The sequence below is a fragment of the Pygocentrus nattereri genome, chromosome 8 (assembly GCF_015220715.1).
Source record: "Pygocentrus nattereri isolate fPygNat1 chromosome 8, fPygNat1.pri, whole genome shotgun sequence".
In the NCBI taxonomy this organism is placed as follows: Eukaryota; Metazoa; Chordata; class Actinopteri; order Characiformes; family Serrasalmidae; genus Pygocentrus; species Pygocentrus nattereri.
In genome coordinates this window covers 2,040,001-2,059,105 of record NC_051218.1, presented here as the reverse complement: position 1 = coordinate 2,059,105, position 19,105 = coordinate 2,040,001, and the positions used below count along the sequence as shown (strand labels likewise).

At 40.6% G+C, this 19,105-nt stretch overlaps 2 protein-coding genes across 3 annotated transcripts in view; one reads left to right on the top strand and one right to left on the bottom strand.

Moving 5' to 3' along the window:
• The window catches only part of tcp11l1 (t-complex 11, testis-specific-like 1), a 350,112-nt gene that overhangs the window by 303,065 nt on the left and 27,942 nt on the right, over positions 1-19,105 (top strand). The window lies entirely within an intron of this gene.
• LOC108410745 overlaps positions 14,111-19,105 on the bottom strand; it is a 16,726-nt gene continuing 11,731 nt past the window's right edge. Inside the window, exons 15-20 of the mRNA XM_037540447.1 lie at positions 18,730-18,840; positions 18,422-18,559; positions 17,921-18,104; positions 16,365-17,732; positions 15,902-16,029; positions 14,111-14,552 (exon numbers count right to left, since the gene is read on the bottom strand). Coding sequence (XP_037396344.1) covers positions 14,247-14,552; positions 15,902-16,029; positions 16,365-17,732; positions 17,921-18,104; positions 18,422-18,559; positions 18,730-18,840 — 2,235 coding nt within the window. The 3' untranslated portion in view covers positions 14,111-14,246. The remainder of the gene's footprint in view (positions 14,553-15,901; positions 16,030-16,364; positions 17,733-17,920; positions 18,105-18,421; positions 18,560-18,729; positions 18,841-19,105) is intronic.

Here is a 19,105-nt window from a genome sequence, read left to right as displayed (position 1 = left end):
TTGTACGTGTGTAAACTCTGGTGAGCGGGATTGAAATTATGTAATAAGTAAGTCTTATTGTGTCTGTGGGACCCGGGATTGAGGCCACTTTCTGTTTGGATCGCTAAATTATTATTATTGTTTAATTAGACTTACTTTTAGCTTTTACAAACATCTCCCACTGGCCACTGAATAAGAGTGTCAGTGTCTTATCAGTGCAGGACTGAGTCACCCAGACTATAACATGAACGGGCTTAAGCCTGAGTCTGGAGTGAGGCTCTGATTGGACTCTAGACTATGTACAGACTATTAAATAGACTATAGAGTATTTACAGTCCGTTGAACTTTGACTGTAACATATAATTATCATAAATACGACGTGGTAATGAACGTCTGGCTATTTTAATAAACGAGATCGACGCGATTTAAATTATAAGCGATTTAAATTATAAGTGATTTAAATGGTCTGTGTTTTTTTTTTCACCTGGAATTTTCTGAGTGAATTTTCTGGAATTTAGCTTTTATTTCAGAACTGCCAATATGAGTAATAAATAAAGAAAATATTATTGGCCTGTTTGAGTTCGGCGGTGCTTCACTGTATTAATATTACTGCAATTATATAATTTTATATATATATATCCATCCATCCATCCATCCATCCATATATATATATCAGAACATGTTTGGCCAGATTCCCCCTTAGGAAGAAAACTTGAATATAAATTTAAATGATTATTTTTTTTAATTCTGCATTTAAACCTGAATTTCAATCAAATTTTAAGAAAAACGAAAGTGACCTATTCTTTGGACTTTAACGATTTGCGCGTGAGCTTTTTCCCGATATAAAACGGTCTGATTGGCAGTCGACTAATATCACCTCTACACTTAGGAAAAAACAAAGAAATAAACAAACAAACAAATACAGAAGCAGTTTATTCACGTGAGCGCGCTGCGCGGGTACCGACCCCGAAAGCGCCCCCCCCCCCCCCCCCCCAAAGGCTCATTAAACCAACCAACGCCCAGCATTTCCCACCGACTTTATTCCAATAGTCAGAGAGAAGAGATGATAATAATAATAATAATAATAATAATAATAATTATTATAATGGCTTCGTGGAAGAGGAATGCCGCGAGGCTCGGTGGGAATAACCGTGTTTAGATAAAGCGAGGAGTCTCTGTAAAATATTGAAGGAAGACCACAACTGGACGCAGGTGGTCACTTCTGGATAACCGCCCATGGATAACATTCAAATAAGAATGGAAAGCGTAACAGCAGCTCTGACCGCAGCTTATCTCCGCGGGAGGAAGAGACACAGCAAGTACAGTTCAAAGCCGGAGGTGCGGCTGCGGTCCGAGCTGTGGACTCGCTCCCCCGGCAGCGCAAACTCCTTCCGCGCCTCTGCTTTACATTTTACAGCGGCCTATCGGCGCAGGAGCCGCTGCAGGAGCGCAGCGCAGGGGTCCAGGGAGGGTGATCTCTGAGCTGGTGGTGAAGGCAGGAGGCGCGGAGAACTCAGTCCTGGGACTCTGTGAGGAGAAGAGCGCTGTCCCTCCCTCCACTCCCTCAGCCCGAGCTCCACTCCTCCTTAACCTCTGGCTTAGTGTCTGCGAGGGAGGAACGGCCGGACCTCACGGGCCTGTCCTCACTTAAAGGGTTCTGCTGTGGCCTGTAGATGTTCACACTTACACATGTATATTTGTATTGATTCAAATATATATATATGTGGAGAAAACCTTGTATCTCCAAAATGGTAACTTTACAGGAGAAGGAAAAAACCTACTGTAGTTTTAATTATATATATATATTTATATATATATGTGTGTGTGTGTGTGTGTGTGTGTGTATATATATATATATATATATATATATATATATATATATATATATATATATATATATGTGTGTGTGTGTGTGTGTATATATATATATGTGTGTGTGTGTGTGTATATATATATATATGTGTGTGTGTGTGTGTGTGTATATATATATATGTGTGTGTGTGTGTGTGTGTGTGTGTGTGTGTATATATATATATATATATATATATATATATATATATATATATATATATGTGTGTGTGTGTGTGTGTGTGTATATATACATATACATACGTGTGTGTGTGTATAATGGGAATATAAATGCAGAACACATTTTTATTTCTCTAATGAAGTTGGAATTCGTTATAATATAGCACTGGCATCTCATGTATGAGTAAAGCTCACTCCCAACAATTTACATCATGGAAAAAAAAAGGAAAACTTGTGAATGGAAATCATAATTTGTAGACATAACCCAGTATCCAGTTTGGCTAATCCACACTTCGGTAAATTAAATCAGATGTGCTGGTGGTGGATTTGAATGAATCCATGTGAGGGCTGAGAGCGTCGAGGTCGATTCCTGAACCAGTTCTGTGTTCCTATAACCAGCGAATTCCGTTATTAATCTTTTGAAAGAAAAAAAAATCTTGTTACCTTTTATATGTACAGTATATATTTTATATATGTCCAAAACTCCCCTTGAAGCAGCAGTTAAATTGGACCGAATGTCCTGAAAATCTGCCGAATTCAGACTCTGAGGTGGAGACCGTGTCATTCAGCGGCTCCATGTGAAATGATTGTCTGTAATGCAGACAGACCGAGATCTCCTGCCCGTGAATCTACATGCGTCTTCTGAGCTTTTATGTAATGCTGATGATGGTTTTATTTGGGTGCTATTTTGCCTCACGATGTCCCCCATGCGCCTCTCCTTCGTGAATGGAGTCAGAATACATAAAAAGGCTATTGTGAGGCAAATTCTCAGACGTGCATTTGCAGGGAAGTTTGTGCTTTCTGAGAATTTAGAGGCAGTAAACTCTTCGGATGCCTGGTTCCTATCTCACCACAGCAGTGAACAGCGCTGGCTCGGTCCAGTTTCTCTAGATCTAGAGAAATCTTAAAATCCCCCTTTATATCTAGCAAAAGAATAAACATACTCGCCTTTTAATTAAAGGCACAATTGAGAGCCGATCAGGTATCCAGGTCAAATTTTCTGGAGCACATGCAAAAATCTGTGGCCTTTTCCATTCTGAAGTACATTTCCCAATAAAAGTGAGGCTGTGAGCCATGCAGGCAGTGTGTAGAGGCTTTCATAGATCCTGACTCAGCGGCAAGGCAACGCTTTTCTGGATTTTTATTTATTTATTTTTTTATCTCCTTTTTACCACACAGAAAAGTGGAGAGGTCTGAATATATATCAGCTCTCTTACATGAGCACAGGCCCAGAAAACACATGTAGCCCAGCAGAAAAGGCCCCTGGACAGAAGCCCTGACTTTTCTGAGCTTAATCACAGGAGCCAGAAACTGGTGTCCTTGAGTGTTTCTTCTCGGCTGATGTACGATGACTTTAAAGGTTATCTTCTCTGCTTCTAGTCTTGCCAGCCATTTCGCTCTCATAGCAACAGTTAGCCTTACACACAAACATTGTCAGCGGAGGACGGACAAGTCCGTGTTATTTCATATCAGAGAGGCAGCTGTTGCCATAAACTTTACACCGGAGAGAATATCAGAAACCGCTGCTTTTCATAACACGACTATTTGGATAGTCACCCAATTGATGGATTGCCGCATTAACGTAAACAGCCACTTTTCCTTGTAATTTCCCAAAAGAATCGCTAACGATCTGCTGGGGCGAATTCAAAAAAGAAAGGACGCTGTAAAAGGGGTCATAAACCATGTGCTGACTTGACTTCGCTTTAGCCTGCCATCACTTTGCACACTGTGACCATCCTGTTACCAGTTAGCTCAGATACATCTCAATTTGTCCGGCGCTTAGGCCCCGGCTGCAGCCGGAAGTGTTGGCCTACGAGCAGGACGTGGATAAGCAGCGAGCAGCAGGGCTTGTTAAATTGATGAGTTGAGATGTGCTCTTACTTCACCATCTGGAATTCTAGTCTGGGGTTCTGCTGAAAGCTGCTGACCCGGGACTCAACTCTTCAACCCGGGGAAGAAGAGCGTGAGGAGAAGAAAAAAGGCTGTCATGTCGGCAGAAGTCACTGTGTCAAAGCCCTTTATCTTGCCATCAAACTGAAGAGGCTGGAATAAAGTCCTGGAGCAGGCCTCGCTCTACACCCAGGCAGAGATCCAAAGCAAAGTCATGGTGGAAGTTAACAGCTAGTCCTATGAACTAGTCTGAAAAAAAAAAGTCATTTGTTACCTCAGCTTTTGCATTAACCCTCCTGGGTCACCCACAGTGTGTGCGCTTCATCTTACATCTAGTTTCATTCCGGCAAAACAGCACACGATGTGCGACGGCACATGACCTGGGGTGTTACTGTTTTTAAATAACAGCTCTGTAAAATGAAGAGAAAAGCAAAAACAGTCAAGCGAAGAAGCCCCAAACATTGTGCCACATACAAGTGTCAATATCAGGTCCAGCTCAGCTTTCGTCAGGTCATTCCGAACACTGCTTCCTCTCCATCGCTCTGTAAAGTTTCACAGCAGATCTTGTTTGTTCAATTGCGTTCTGATATTTGGTTTTAGTCGTTCTGCCGTCACACCTGCCAAATGAGAAGCTTGCTTATGGGCAAGAACAGGCACTGAGCTCTTCTTCAGAATCTGACCAAATCAGATCTGGCCGCAGGTTAAATATCATCTGCTGCGTCGAGTTTCTGGTTTTCTCTGCGCTGTAGTAGAGACTGTACCATTACTCTGCAACTGATGCTCAGCAGAATGACTGAGATGTGGAAAAAGCACACAGTATGGAGTGAATACTTCTCAACCAATCAGACGAACGAACTCTCACTAATCTCGTTGAAGCAAATTCTGTGAAAAGTACCGATTCCAAACTTCCACTCAGTGCCATACTCGTCTTTTCAAGCGCAGGAGGAGACACTTTATTATTGTTTGAAAATCCTCCTTTTTTTCTAATTTCTTGTCGACGTCTGTTGTAATTATGTAACTGTAGTTCATTAGGTGATTAGATATGAATAATTATGTAATGCATATCAAACCGTGGCTGAATAAACTGGTTAATATTGGCTACACTGTTAGAAATAAAAGTTCTGTGTGTTTTTATTCATCAAGGTACAAACAATGTAAATGTTCCCCTTAAAGGTACAGCAGTGGTTTTAAGGTGCAATTGTGCACCCTAAATAGGTTTTACCAAGGCGAAAACTACGTATTTGTACCTGTTCATATCCTAATGTTTTAAAACAAAGCAATAAAATTAAAAGCCTGGAGACGAGACTGGGGTGTGTGGAGTCAGTGCAGCTTAGAAAGTATGATTCCAATGGATTATGGTAAAATTATGGTCCTTGACTAAAGGTGCCGAGACGTACCCTTGAGGGTACCACCCCGGTGACGAGGGGAACTGCCCCAGTGACAGCTGTGTACCTTTATTTCTGAGCGTGTTGTACATGGCTGGAAAAATGTTTCTATTATTAGGCACTTCTCATGTCACAAGATGCATATTCTGGTCAAAGGGAGGAAAAACCTAAACATGCTCAGCCGTGTAAGTTCAACGCAACATTTTCTTGAGAAAACATTGTCATGAGGAAAGTGCTGATAATGAGTCTTACCATATCTTCCTCTCTCATCAAACTCCCTCAAGCCCTCACCGGCATGTGTGTACGCACACTCACAAATATACACTCCCTGCTATTTCTGCTCTTAAGAAAGACCATAGGTTCTACTGGGTTCTCCCTGGAGCTCAAAGGCATTTTGTCGACGTCTAATGCTGCATTTCAAAAACAACAGCGCAGGAAAAAGAATGGCTCCCCTGCCCATTCAAAAGCATTTTTTCCGCTTAACGAAAAAAACTAATTATCTTAAAATAAAACCGTAGCTGACTTTTACCCGAGTGCTCTCCCGGTCTAAGGAAAACAGAGCGGTCCAGCTGACCCTGAAAATATTTTGTTTTGCTGAACCTCACTGTTGCATCAAAGGAATTCGTCTTCAAGGTAGGATCACAGGCAGCGTCTCTGGAGCAGCGGGCCAAGCGATAGCCCTAAGACCACTAAGATCACTTCCGTCTGTCTGATGAATGTTCCTCAGGAGTCCTAGGAGAGTGCTTAAAGGAAATGAAAGATGTTATTTGTTCACCCATGACAATAGGACGGCAAAGTTTGAACATGCATGTGGCGGACAGGGCGTGCGGTTCTCACTTTGAGCTACACAAGAAGGGCTGTGATTAAAACTCGCAAGGAACAAAGTGGCCAGCTGTGTGGACAGTGGACAAAAAATGTTATTGAGATAGCAGCTTGCAGAAAACATGCTACATAAGCCCTGTGAACCACAGACGTGTGGTCAGATGAATCATCGTGGTCCTTATCAGTAGCAGCTTCAGCGAAATGCAGTCAATGTAACATCGTTTGAGGTGAAATTTTCCACTGGCTGCTTCAAAACAATATCTCACTGTTCATAGTCTCAGTGTATGCGCATGCACACGCACTCTGATATACACACACACAAACACAGACAGCCACTATGTTCAGAAATCCTGATCATCGCCCGCTGTTTTATGTTAGCTGGCTATCTCGATACACTTCAAAGTGAACGGCTGCAAATGGACAAAGCAGACGAAGAAGGGACTGATAGCAGAGGAGAAACAAATAAAGAGGGTTTTTGTTGAGCAGTTGAAGCTCACAGGCCCTGTTCGCTCTAGTCATGACTGTTTGCTGATAGCAACGGTTCTCCACCCACTGGCTGGCCCAGCATGGTCGAAAAAACACAGCGCAGGTGTCTGGAGGAGCATCCATGTCGGGGAGTTAAGAGACTGATACAGTCATCAGCACAGAGAGAGAGAGAGAGAGAGAGAGAGAGAGAGAGAGATGAGCAGCCTTGAACTAAAGATACTGTGGGACAGATTCCCTGAGCCCATTTATTTATGCAAACAAGGAGCACACAAAAAAGTGAGCTTGTGTTTAGTTGTTGATCTAACTTCAGCGTCACTCCATCAGGAAGATATTCTGGAACTTAAGCTCTTCTCTATGTTAACTCAAATAGGAAAAGATGCAGGTGTAAAAAAACAGAGCTGCAACAGTGAGTATAATCCAGACAACTGCCCGTTCACTGTCTACTGGTCTCTTTCAAGTTACTGGTTTCTACGAGATATGAAGTAAGCTCATAGGAGACACCCTGAAACGTCTTTGTTCATATTTCTGCTGATGCCTACTGGTGGATTCATTTTAACTGAGAGAAAAAAAGTCCTGTAGGTAAATTAAATTCTAAAGGCACGTTTATGAAGGAACTGAATTCAAAAATGGCTTTATCATTAACTCCCAGTCAAACCAGCCACTAAGAATAAAGTTATGCGTTTTTCTTTCTGAGGGAACTACCTGTGACATTATGCACTCGTCTAAGGAAGAAGACCTGTTGTAAGCCCTGGTAGATCACCAAAGATCTTTCCTAAAAAGGAACAGAAGCTACAACAAAGGCAAACTGTGGACACACTAAACACTGAAAATAACAATCATATTCAGTTGTTAAGACTTCTAAGTTTGTTGTATGAATAACAGTGGCCACTTTGTCTGGGAATCAATTAAATGACCAGTGGTTTCTGACTTTTGCACAGTACTGAATAAAAAAAAAAAAGAGTATCTTTTTCATTCAGAGCATACGACATTCATGTCCTGTATCCATACTATAAAAAGATATTGTGGGATTCAATCACTTCTTAGTATGCCAAGTTACAACACAAAAAAAGTCCAAGCTGTAATTATTTATTCATGTCATTAATGATAACTCTGTGACACATTAACCACTGCATCACCCGGAATATATCGTAACTCCAGCGGCACGTTTTGACACCGTTTTGGTAAGAGTTTGCTGTGCCGTCCCAACTTTAACCGTTTTGCCTTGAGTTATAATCCAGCTCTTTGACTGGGACTTGGCCTTGCTGTGCCGAGGAGATGCTCTTAAAACAACATGTGCAGGTGGTAGTAGATTTGTGAAGAATGGTAGATAAGGCGAAGCCCGAGAATCGTCTGAGATTCACTGAAGTATTTAAAACACTGGCTCGCCTTCAAACGCCTGAATGGAGAGAAATTCAACCGTTTGAGCGGATGTGGGACGGCGTCCAGCATTACCTAAACACAGAGCGTCTCGGAGAGAGCAGGCAGAAGGGTATCAGAGTGGTACCACCAGCTGCAGAACCATTAATTAATGCCCTTTGGTATGCTCACGGGGCAGAAAACCTTGAACATGTGTGGGGAAAAAAAAAAAAAAACACTAAACACTGAGTTTAATTAGAAAGCACAAGGACACTGAGTACCATAGCCATCCTTCAGACTCTTTAGCACTGAGTGCTTCTTTCATCTGACATCGTTATAATACAACTGAAACAGTCATTATCTATTACTTCTATACATAATGTTCTATATATACTATTGTCTCTAACGCTCAGTGATAGTTTTGGATGGCGAACACATGGTTGAAAATTGCGTACACTTCTACAAATAGCACACAATGGAACACTTAGAGAAATAGAGGCCTTGTATAATAAAAACTGAGACTTCTATATCCTAAGCACACGCTATCAATCTTGGGAGATGAAATTTTTCAGTCTCCACTTGAGTTTATGGGGAGGAAAAACTTTCGAGAGGCTGGCTAGGCTCCAGGAGAGAGCAGAAATTATGTTTGGTCGGGACATTTCTTCAAAGATAGTATCTCTATGTTTGAACGCCACGGCATCAGTAGAGTAGGAATCGAATACCAGGCCTACAAATCACGGCCGAGTGCTTATCTTCTGCCAGATCCCAAGGGCTGAACTCCACGGCTGAGCAACATGTCAGGCCCTGAAACAGCAGAGGGATCAGAATCTGGAAATAATAAATGCAGAGGACGTATTTCTTTGATAAAAAGTCAAAAAAAGTTACTCTGTTTATACTGAGAAGAGCAGCACCAAGAACAAGAGGTCACCGTGGTGCACAGTGTCAAGCCTTTGCTCAGGGTGTGATAGAACTATAGCCTGTCATGTTTTTTCATGCCACTGACTCAACTAACCAAACCACAACGGCATGTGAGTGTGTTGAGGCTGATTTTGCTAATGTCTCAGCAAGACGTTTTGTTCCTCAACGTCATCAGCGTGTTCTTAACACTTGACACCAGCTTTAAAGCGCAGCAGTTAAAAGTGCTAATAGGCACATTTTAGTGCAGCGAGGTTTAGAAGGCCTGTCTTGCCAGATCATTTGGCAACAAAACTAACAAGAATACAGTTACTTGAAGAGAGATGTCTCTGGCGGTGTCTGGGTTCACTGGCTGGTCAGCCCATGAGGGGCTTTCCACAGGGAAGACATAGCTGGATGATATCATTATACCCTACTTAAAACCTCAATCAGGAATTGTAGAAACAGCACTACGGCTACACAAGGATTATATCGGAGTTGACTTACAGTGTCCTGTAAGATGACCCAGTGCATGTTTTAGTGGCTACTTCGTTATTCACTAAAAAAAAAAGAAAAGAAGGTGCTTTTTATATATTGTGTACTGCTGATTCCACAACACATGGCATGACAACAAATGAACCTTTTCAGGCTCCATCAATCAAAAGCTTGTGTCACATTTAATTACCCACTTGAAGAAAATGAAATATTTAGTTTGTTTTAGGGTCCACGGGTAACCAATCTAATGAGATGTCCAAAATACCCACTCAAAGGCAGAATAGAGACTCAACCTAAGACCTAATCACATCTAATACTGGCTTTAAAAGAGACCTCTTGGCCCTCAAAGTGTCGCTATCGTTTTCTTTCAGCTGGGGAGCCTGGTGAGAGAGTCAGTGAAAGCTCACTATATAAACACCACTCGGTGACTAGAAAGTGATCCATCAATGTGCACTGCCATTGTAATGCACCTAAGACTGATTAAGTCAAAGCCAGCTAAATCATCTGAATTCCTGCTGTGCCTTGGCCCGGCTTGCTCTCTAGATTAAGATGAAAAGGCCAGCACATTCCTTGTTTGATAATTAATGATGTATCTGTAACTGATGATTGTCTAATCATTCAGCAGTGACTTAAGCTCAGAACTAATCACATGTGGATCATTCTGTTTACTGTATATACCGTTTTGTCTGCATACGAGGCAAAGTCCTTGCAACAAGACTGCAGAGTCTCTCTGTCCGATTAGAAGGAAGTCATCAATTATGATGGCAAGCTTTGATTTGAATCGTAAGTGAAGCAAAGTAAGCAGGAAAACTTCTTGTTATCGCTCAAGAAAGATGGAAAAAATGGAGACAGTGGCACCACGAAGCCAGGAATGAAACCGATTTCAATCTGATGACCTCTGATCTCATTTTTCCTGTAATCTGACAGGTCATTAAAGGGTGCACTGCTGGTCGTTAATCTAGCAGTAAGGGACACATACACGTCAGTATTTCCCGCTGAAAATCTAAGAAGCTGATTTACAGACAAAATTCCACTCACACACAAATCTCACTTCTTTATATGGCAACTATGACAACAACACATGGTATTTCTACGAAAAAGATCAATCAGAAGCAAAGACAACCAAGCTAAAAAAAAGAGGAGGCAAACACAGTGGGAAGCAGACTGATTTGGAAAGACAACAACTAGCGTTTGTAAAACTTCATAAGCTTCTCATCAGATGAGACATTGGCTGTTATTAGTTGATGGAGGAGGGCAAAAGCAAATAAAGTTGTGATGGACTGGCTACAACCCAGAAGCTGGTGGAGCAAGTATGATCACTATTGTAACACTGGCTACACAAGGCTATACGGAAATCTTAATAAGCACCAATTCTATGGCAACAGGACTCTTCTGATTAATCCTCAGTACGGAGTGTCCAGAGAAACGGGCTTCAACCGTAAAGGCCTGAGGTCTCACCCTTTGGCATACTGAAGGCTTACTCAGACACTGCCGTCCCTCACAAGGTCTTTTTTTTTGTATTTTGTAACAGAAAGTGAGACAGCATGAATAAATTCATGCCATTTACATGCAGTGTAGTGAAGAAGTTAACAGGATCACCGTCAATCAGACAATGAAGAAGATACGACTTCTTGGCTGTCCCAATACACAAAGACCTCCACAATGACTTAAACGTTCTAATGAATTTACGATGATGCTTCTATATACTGATACTAAAATGCTTAACATTATTCTGGACTATGAAAGAAAATGAATTTTGCAAAAAGTGGACAAAGATGGGAAAGCGAGACAGAAGGGTTTGGGAGAACAACTGAGAGGTTCAGCTCATGAGTGAGAAGCAGTCATGGGTCGCTGGGTGAGATTAATGGTGCATGTCATTGGGGCCTCATGTAGTGGCCTCCATATCTGTCTCATTCCTTCTGGCTAACAGATACACCCATCACTTAAGTATCAAAAACAATGTGGCTGAAAACAACAGCAGCTTTCACTCATGGGTAAATGCTGACAAAGCTCTCCACAAGGATTTAGTAGTAACACTCACTTGCTAATGAGTTCTGGACAGCAAAAAAAAAAAACCCCTAAAGACTTGTATGCCTGTAACACACCGACATATAGTTGATGATAAATAAAATGTCAAAACTTTAAGTTTTCTGAATAAGGGAGCAATTTTGTAAAAAAAAAAAAAAGAAGAAAGTTAAAAGTAACCAACACAAGAAAATCGCTGGCAGTAACAAGTTAGAAAGTTGCACGGTGAGTTATAAATATTTAGTTTAAAATGGAAAAGCAATGGAAATGCCCCTCTTCTGATTAAACCCTTATCAAAACATGTTGATATCACATCAAAAAAGAGAGCAAACTTTTTGTCTGGTTCAGTTTACCAGACCCCATTAGCTGACACTGATTCCGTACCGATTGATACTTTAGAGCAGCATGACACCAGTCATCTCTCCGACCCTATAAAAGTTAGTAACTAAATACATTTGTTGCTTAATGGATCTCAGCATGTCATTCATCAGCTGTGATTTAATGCGAGTGGAGAGCACAGCGCGATGGAAGCCAGGCTCGGAGTAGAGATCAGGGGCATGGCAGTTTTACAAGATCCCCTGGAGTGCACAAGCGCTCTCCATCATCCAGCTGGGGTGTCCCGCTGTGTGAGACTTATGGCCCAACACTTCAACAGGGACGTGGATAATGCAGGACAGCATGTGGGTTAAGACAGCGCTTTGGGGTCCCCATCTTTTCAGTAACAGCTGAAACGGTTCATCCTTTATGGAGTGCACACCACTGCTCATACAGATATATAGGTAGCGGTGACATGCCTCACATATGGAGGAGTAACATGTACCCATGTGATTGCCTCTGCAGAATTAGAAACGTATGGCGCTCCCATGGTGGTCCTTAAGGAGTATAATTCAATCAAAAGGGTCATCCTGCCCTTACTTTCACGTTCCTCGCTGTATGAGGACAGAGAGTAAGAAGAAGATGAATAGCTGGTTGAAAGAGAAAGGACTAGTCAGAACCACAGGTTTGGGCTAATTTAGGGCTATATAAATGATGTGGATGGTGAACTTTAAACTGCGGTGACCTTTGACAGTAGTGGGCAGGCAGGGATTATCTTCTCTTCTCACTGTGAGAGGTAAGATGAGAAGCCTAGAATGGAGGTGATTCACAGCACCATGATGGAGAGCAAGAGTGTACTCCTTCATTTAAACAAGACAGAGGGGGAAAAACCCTTGCAAAAAAAAAAGGTTAAGGTACTTATTCATGCGTCAAGTGATTGTTTTGGTGATCCATTAAAAGTATCTAGTGGATTCAAGATCAGGTATGTATGGCTGACCCAAATTCATGTTTTTCAATAAATGTAATCATTAAAGTCAGTATTCCGTAAAATCTGATCAATGTTGTGGAATTTTGTCTGAAAAATGCTGTTTAGATTTATTCGTATTGTTATTATTTTTATTTATTTGTTTATTTTTAACACACAAATATTTTGTTGTGCTTTTTTAATCCGAAAAACTCTTAGGCGCTATCTTTTCCCGTCTTGACGGCAACCTAATCAGCATATTCACTAGCACGGCCTCCGGTCGCCTCTGCTCCCTCCCTTGTTTGCAATGGGTGTTATTCTAGTGTTAAATGAATGCTCAGGGTCCAGTGGAGTCCATGGGGGCCAGGCTAATTTGCTGTGGCAGTCAGAACATAGTGATGGAATGTGAATGTCAGCAGGCTCTTTATTTACGCGCTATATAAAACCGACTAGTAATTAACACCGGGGTCCCTCCCGCGCTCAAGTGTAATTGACTGTTTCAAAGGACCGCCACTTCATATTCCAGAGTGTGTATTAAAATTACGCTTTCCATATTGCCTACTCCCTTTAAGGATAAGGGTCAGCACTGCTGGCACAGGCACTCAAACACATCAGATTTCTTTATGAGGACATTAACATTTTGACATATTAATAATGAGTAAGTGTATTAAGCTAGAGCTGAGAGGGACCTTGTGCCATCCTCAGGAGGTGCGCATTTTCTTTCTGCTGGGTGGTTTTATTTTCTGTTGAGGAGAAAGGCTTTTGTTGGGCACTTTAAAGTGCTTAATTTGAAAAAGAACTGCATGTGATTTATAGAACAGTAGAACAATATTACATGTATGGATCAGTTTCGATTCAGTGGGGAAAAAAAGAAAAAAAAAAATCCAAAATAAGATGGAAACAAAGGTAAGAGAGAAATAATACAGAAATACTGTAATTTTGAAAAACGTTTTTTTTTTATTGTTTCTTTTTTAGTCCTGATACCACAATAACGCTGACTTTAGGTAGTACAAACACCTCATGACTGCTCAACGTTTTACAACTCCCTACTTGACCAGTGGTGCCATATAGAATACATGTTGTCAACTGTATCGCCCTAACATGTGTCCATATGGCCTAAACAGCCTCCTTGAGAACATAAACTTAATGAGAGAATCATTTGCATTTGTTAATTTGGATTAACGTGTGTTAATTGATTTCTGTGTATTTTAATTAACACAAGTTATAGTTGGCCAGTTTGTGCTCAGAATGCAAATTAGTTGTGTTTTGCCAATTAAATGTCCTCAGAGGAACAGGCAAACCCTCCATGGAGTAATTAGTGTTAATTGGCTTTAAAACTGCAATTAACATGGTTTATGCGAAGCAGCTTACCTTGTTTGTCAATAGCATTAAGCAAGGAGTAATGATCAAAAAGTATTTGATTCAGCCATCATCCTAGGTCATGTCTGATGCAAAAAAGAAACAATTAAAATTACACAACCAATTAATTTATTATGTAATCACAGATGTAACACACTGCAATTGGGCAACAAAAACAATTCAAGTGTAATCTCTAAAACAACTGATGTGGTGCATTTAACCATTTAACTTGAGATGTTCCTTTTAATTTAATGTTTCGAAACCTCCAAAACCTCAGATTTCTCGACCCTCCGTCTTTTCTGTGGTCTGAACCCTTCAGAGGCGAGAAACTGGTCAATTTTCGCAATCTGGGCCCTGATGTCTGACTGATGATGGTCCTCTTTCACTTGAGGTGTGGGCGTACTTCCCTCAGACACAGGCCGAGACACTTTTCCCAAGCTGTGGAGTCTGGGAGGGAGAGTAGGAGTGCAGTCATGTTTCAACCCATTACCCACGGACCGAGCCGCTGGGCTGCCTAGCTGAGCTGAACCAAAGGAGATGGGAACTCTACTCTCCTGCAGAGAGAAACAAAAACGGCTATAAAGTGTGATAACACTGCACTGATTTAATTCTCGTTGGATACAAATAAAGCAACTCCTTTATTCTACAATTTTAGGCCTATTTACTGTTTTGTTACAAAATTAACATCATGTTTACTAGGCTGTTTTGTGTTCTTGCTGATTACAATGCTGTATAAAGCTGCTGACACAGAATGATAATCAACCACATAATCGTGACCAGTGACTAATTTTAAAAACAGTGAGAGCCCATCTTTATTTTTTCAAAGCATTCAGTGTTGTTATATTATCTGTGAAGCACATATGTGTGTTAGTGAAAATTAGTAGTAGTATAGTAGGTAGTAAATGCTTTCAGGGGAATTTTTAAAAGATTTTAAAAATAAATATTCAATTAAATCATTGCTCAGATGAGAACAAATTCACTGTAGGGAAACATACTCACTCTCTACAGTAGCGAAGACAGAAATGTGGAGTTGCAAAGAGTGCAATGTAAATATAGCCATTTTATTTACTATGAAAACCACGAATGAATATACATGTTTTCTGAGTTTTTAGATGTAATGTTGCAGATGCTAAAAAATGGTAAACCTGTAAATAAAATCAGACTATTTTGCCTTACAATGCCCTGCATGTACCTCAATATACTACAAATTTATCTCAAAACTATTTTAAAACAATGCCTCAGACATCAGGCAGCGCATCTGTAAACATTCCATGTAATAACACTTTGTGAGCGAGCTTTTAGAGGCATTTAGCTCTTGAGACACCTGGTTCCTATCACAACCACTGTGAACAATTCTGACTTAACTCATTTATTAAGCTTCTTTGGAACAAAGCATTTCACATCAAACCACCACTTAAAAAGCTATTTCTGCAACATGTTTGAAAAAGAAATTGCGGAATTCCCCTTTAAGCCAAGTTTGAAACTTTTGGACGGGCTAGTTAAAAGTCATTTGACTTTAAAAGTTTTAAACTAAACATGTTTATTATCTAATAGAAAACTTCCATAACTAAATTACCTAAATGAAAGACACCCAAGAACAAGACACAAACGAATGTTCCAACATAGTTACACATACATTAGATTTCATGAGCTCTTAGGTTTGCCCCATGTAGCCTCTTTGCTCCCCTTGGACCTGGACTACATGCCAGTGATTTATGATCTGTGACTTTTTCCTGCTGTTTTCTATCAACATTTCATTGAGAAAAATGCTACCATTTCACCCCAGTGAAATACGTTTGGGAATGAGAGTTGTCTTAAAGCACTTGTATGTATCTGGGGCTCTATGTGCCTCATAAGTCAACTCACTATGGCCTTCTGCTGTCTGCACATTTGTGAAACTTACTTTCTCAACTGAGATTTCAGAAAAGGTCTGCTTGATTGCATTCCATTCCTCGTGGTGATTACTCTTTGGGTCAGGATGAATGTTTAAAACGTTCAACTTGTCAAGAGGCTGGGTAATTGCTGAAGCACCTGAATGAAAAGAGGACAATTAGTGGCCTGATATTCTGAGACTGCCAAGTTTTATGTCTGTTGTTCAATAGAACTTTCTTTTGATGGTCCACTGTAGAATTTGTCTAAATGTTAAACTTATCTTTACCTTATGTCCAACTAAATATCAATTAACTTCACCTTAACTATAGCTAACATTAACTCTTTGTCCAAAATCCTAAATTCAGCCCTAAACCCTGGTCCTATTCCTAACCCTAACACTTGTTACTTGTGGTAACGGGTTAAGCATTGATTTATACACCATAGCACACCATCAAAATAAAGTGTGACACTTTATCAATAAAACACAAATTCACCTCGATTTCTTAAGTTGCGTCTTGAAAATAAAGGTGTACTCTGTGTTGTACGAAGCTCCTGGAAGCCAGAGGGCAGCACGGATTTCTGCTCTGAAATTATGGGACTTGAAGATGCTGAGGAATTATTTTTGCTTTCCGCTGGTAAAACACCTGCAACAGTCTGTGAGCATTTCAACCATGTGTTCAGGGTTTCTTTTTGGGACATCCTTTGGTCAAACGATCTGAATCTATTGTTGTCATCAAGGTAGAAAGGCTCTTTATCATTAACTTGCTTTTCCATATCATTTAGGTGGCTGCCTTGTTTAGTGAGTCTAACACTGGATAATTGCAAATTTGAGATAAGAGGACTTGGGGATTCATCTGCTTTCTGCTGGTCTCTCATGAACTTAGCAGATGGGGCAGCAATACAATTATCTTCTCTTTCATTTCCACCGGGCGCTTCTGCTAAATTACCAATGATAGCCATAGTGCTTGGAGAGGACAAGCTCAACTCTGGAATGGATTTTGAATGAGTTTTTTCTGCATTTTTGCTTATATCTTCTAATGCCTCCTGGTGCATTCCACTCCTTGACAAAGGGCTCCCCTGAAGTTGTGAGAACTGATCATCAGATTGTCTAAAGGTTGTATCAAGAACTGTGGCGGCCAAGGCTTTCTTATGAGGAGAGGCTGCCGGTTGAGGTACAATTTGTTGTGGTGGACTTGAATTAGCTGCATCTAACTGTATGTGCTTCATTTGAGATTTTAACACATCTTTTTCTTGAAGCAATGAGTTTGTATCACTTGCCACAGGACGTTTTGGTCCTTCTGTGCGAAGTTCACCATCAGTTGGTAAGACACTTAAAAGACTGTTTGTCCCAGGTGCTGTGGTCTGAGGCTCAACGTCTTTTATGTCAGAGGTCTGAGATGTCTCAGATGTGTGTTTATCTGATGTCTGGTGCTCTCGCATTTCAGAGACACCCAGACTCTGCTCCTCTGGCCTATCCCTTGATTCAGACATCAATGGGTCACTGGCCACCCCATAAACAGACCTGGTTTCGTGTTCTGATAGCTTAGCGAGGCAGCTGTCTGTGTAACTTTGCACTACACTCGTAGGGCAACCACTATCAAACGTTCCTTGGACTGGTGCGTTTTTAATGACACTAGTTGCCTTTTTGACAAGTGGATCTATGTCTGTATTCATCACATATACATTAGCTCCACTGATGTTCTCACTCCTCCCTGACTGACTTGGAGCCAAAGCATCGAGAACTTGTGAAGATGGAGGCACAAGAACAGATTGATCTGTCTGTGAATAAACGTTAACCTCACCACTTTCACCATGAAAGCAGTCATCTTTTGCTGTTTCTTGACACTCGGCAGTCCTTTCATCTATGCAAGGAAATTAAATTCATGCATCATTACAAGCTGAAAAATAAGAAGCACAGGTAAGCTTTCTTGATGAAGATATTCTGTCAGCCCAGGAACTCACTCCCCCTGCATCACATCATTCTGTGCAAAAATATTAGTTTTAACGGCGCCCAGCTTGGCTGGAGAACAGAAGCTTACATTCCTCTCACCTGGAATGTCTTCAACCTCTTTGCGGTGCCTCGTTTGTTCATAGCCGTTTTGAGGACTGATTTGACCAACTTCAGCATCTAAAGATGCACCATTACTGAGATTGCCTGCTGTGTTCAGATGGGCGTCACAGTTTAAGCTGGTAGAAGGATCCGTTTGGATGTTGAAGCTATCCTCCAAACCATTCTAGAAGCAGAAAGTGAGTTCATTGTGCCACATCCGTCCATCTGACTAACAATTTTAGCAAAACTAAAAGGATCCATAGGTCATACTACCTAAATATCAAACACCTGAACCAATGTTCTGAAGTCCTTGTATCCCAATTGGGTTCGAGTTTGCATAAATTAATAAAACACACAAGTTACCAAGTTGGTCTACAGCTTGGTGCTTAAAAACACCCTTGAAACTCAACCACATCATAATAGAGTTCAAATCTATAAACTTAATTTAACCTTAACAACGCTCTACAGTCTACCTCCACATAAGGTGTCTAACATCCCTACCTCTAAGCAGTAAATATTTTTGGCTTGGTGAGTTGCTTTAGAGGACAGTTGATATGTTTCATGAAGATGATCGTATGCTTCTTTCACAGCCCTCAGTTCTTCCTGATCTGCCTGCATCTTTGCTTGCAGCGTCTTTATCTATTTAACAACACCACAAGCATAAAACCAAATTACTTTTTCCTTAGTTGAACAAAAATCATTTTAATTTTGTAATGTACTAAAAAATGTAAGTTTTTTTATATGACTATTTTATCTCAATGTTTTACACTTATTTTTAGTAGAACAATAAAACACTTTTGCAGAACTACCTCTTTTTCCAAAGTGAGTTTGGAATTTTTGTACTCCTCTATCATCTGCATAAGGCTGTCCTCTTTTTCTTTACTCCTCTCTTGGCTCATTTCATGTTCTCGTTTAAGGACCTGCAATTAAATTAATCACCTGGAAATTTTTTAATGCAAAAATAAATTTTTATATGTTTATTCAACCTACACAGAAGATTCTCAACAGACAGAAAGGCCCATGCAAATCAGCAGGGTTTTGTCACGTTAATAAAGGTTTTAATCCATGAATAAATGTGTGAATTAAACGAAGGCATTGAGGCTATAAAAGTGCAGGGACCGTAAATGGAGAATAAACACACTTACAATTATTGACTTGCAATTCATGCTTCCTAAACGTGCAAAT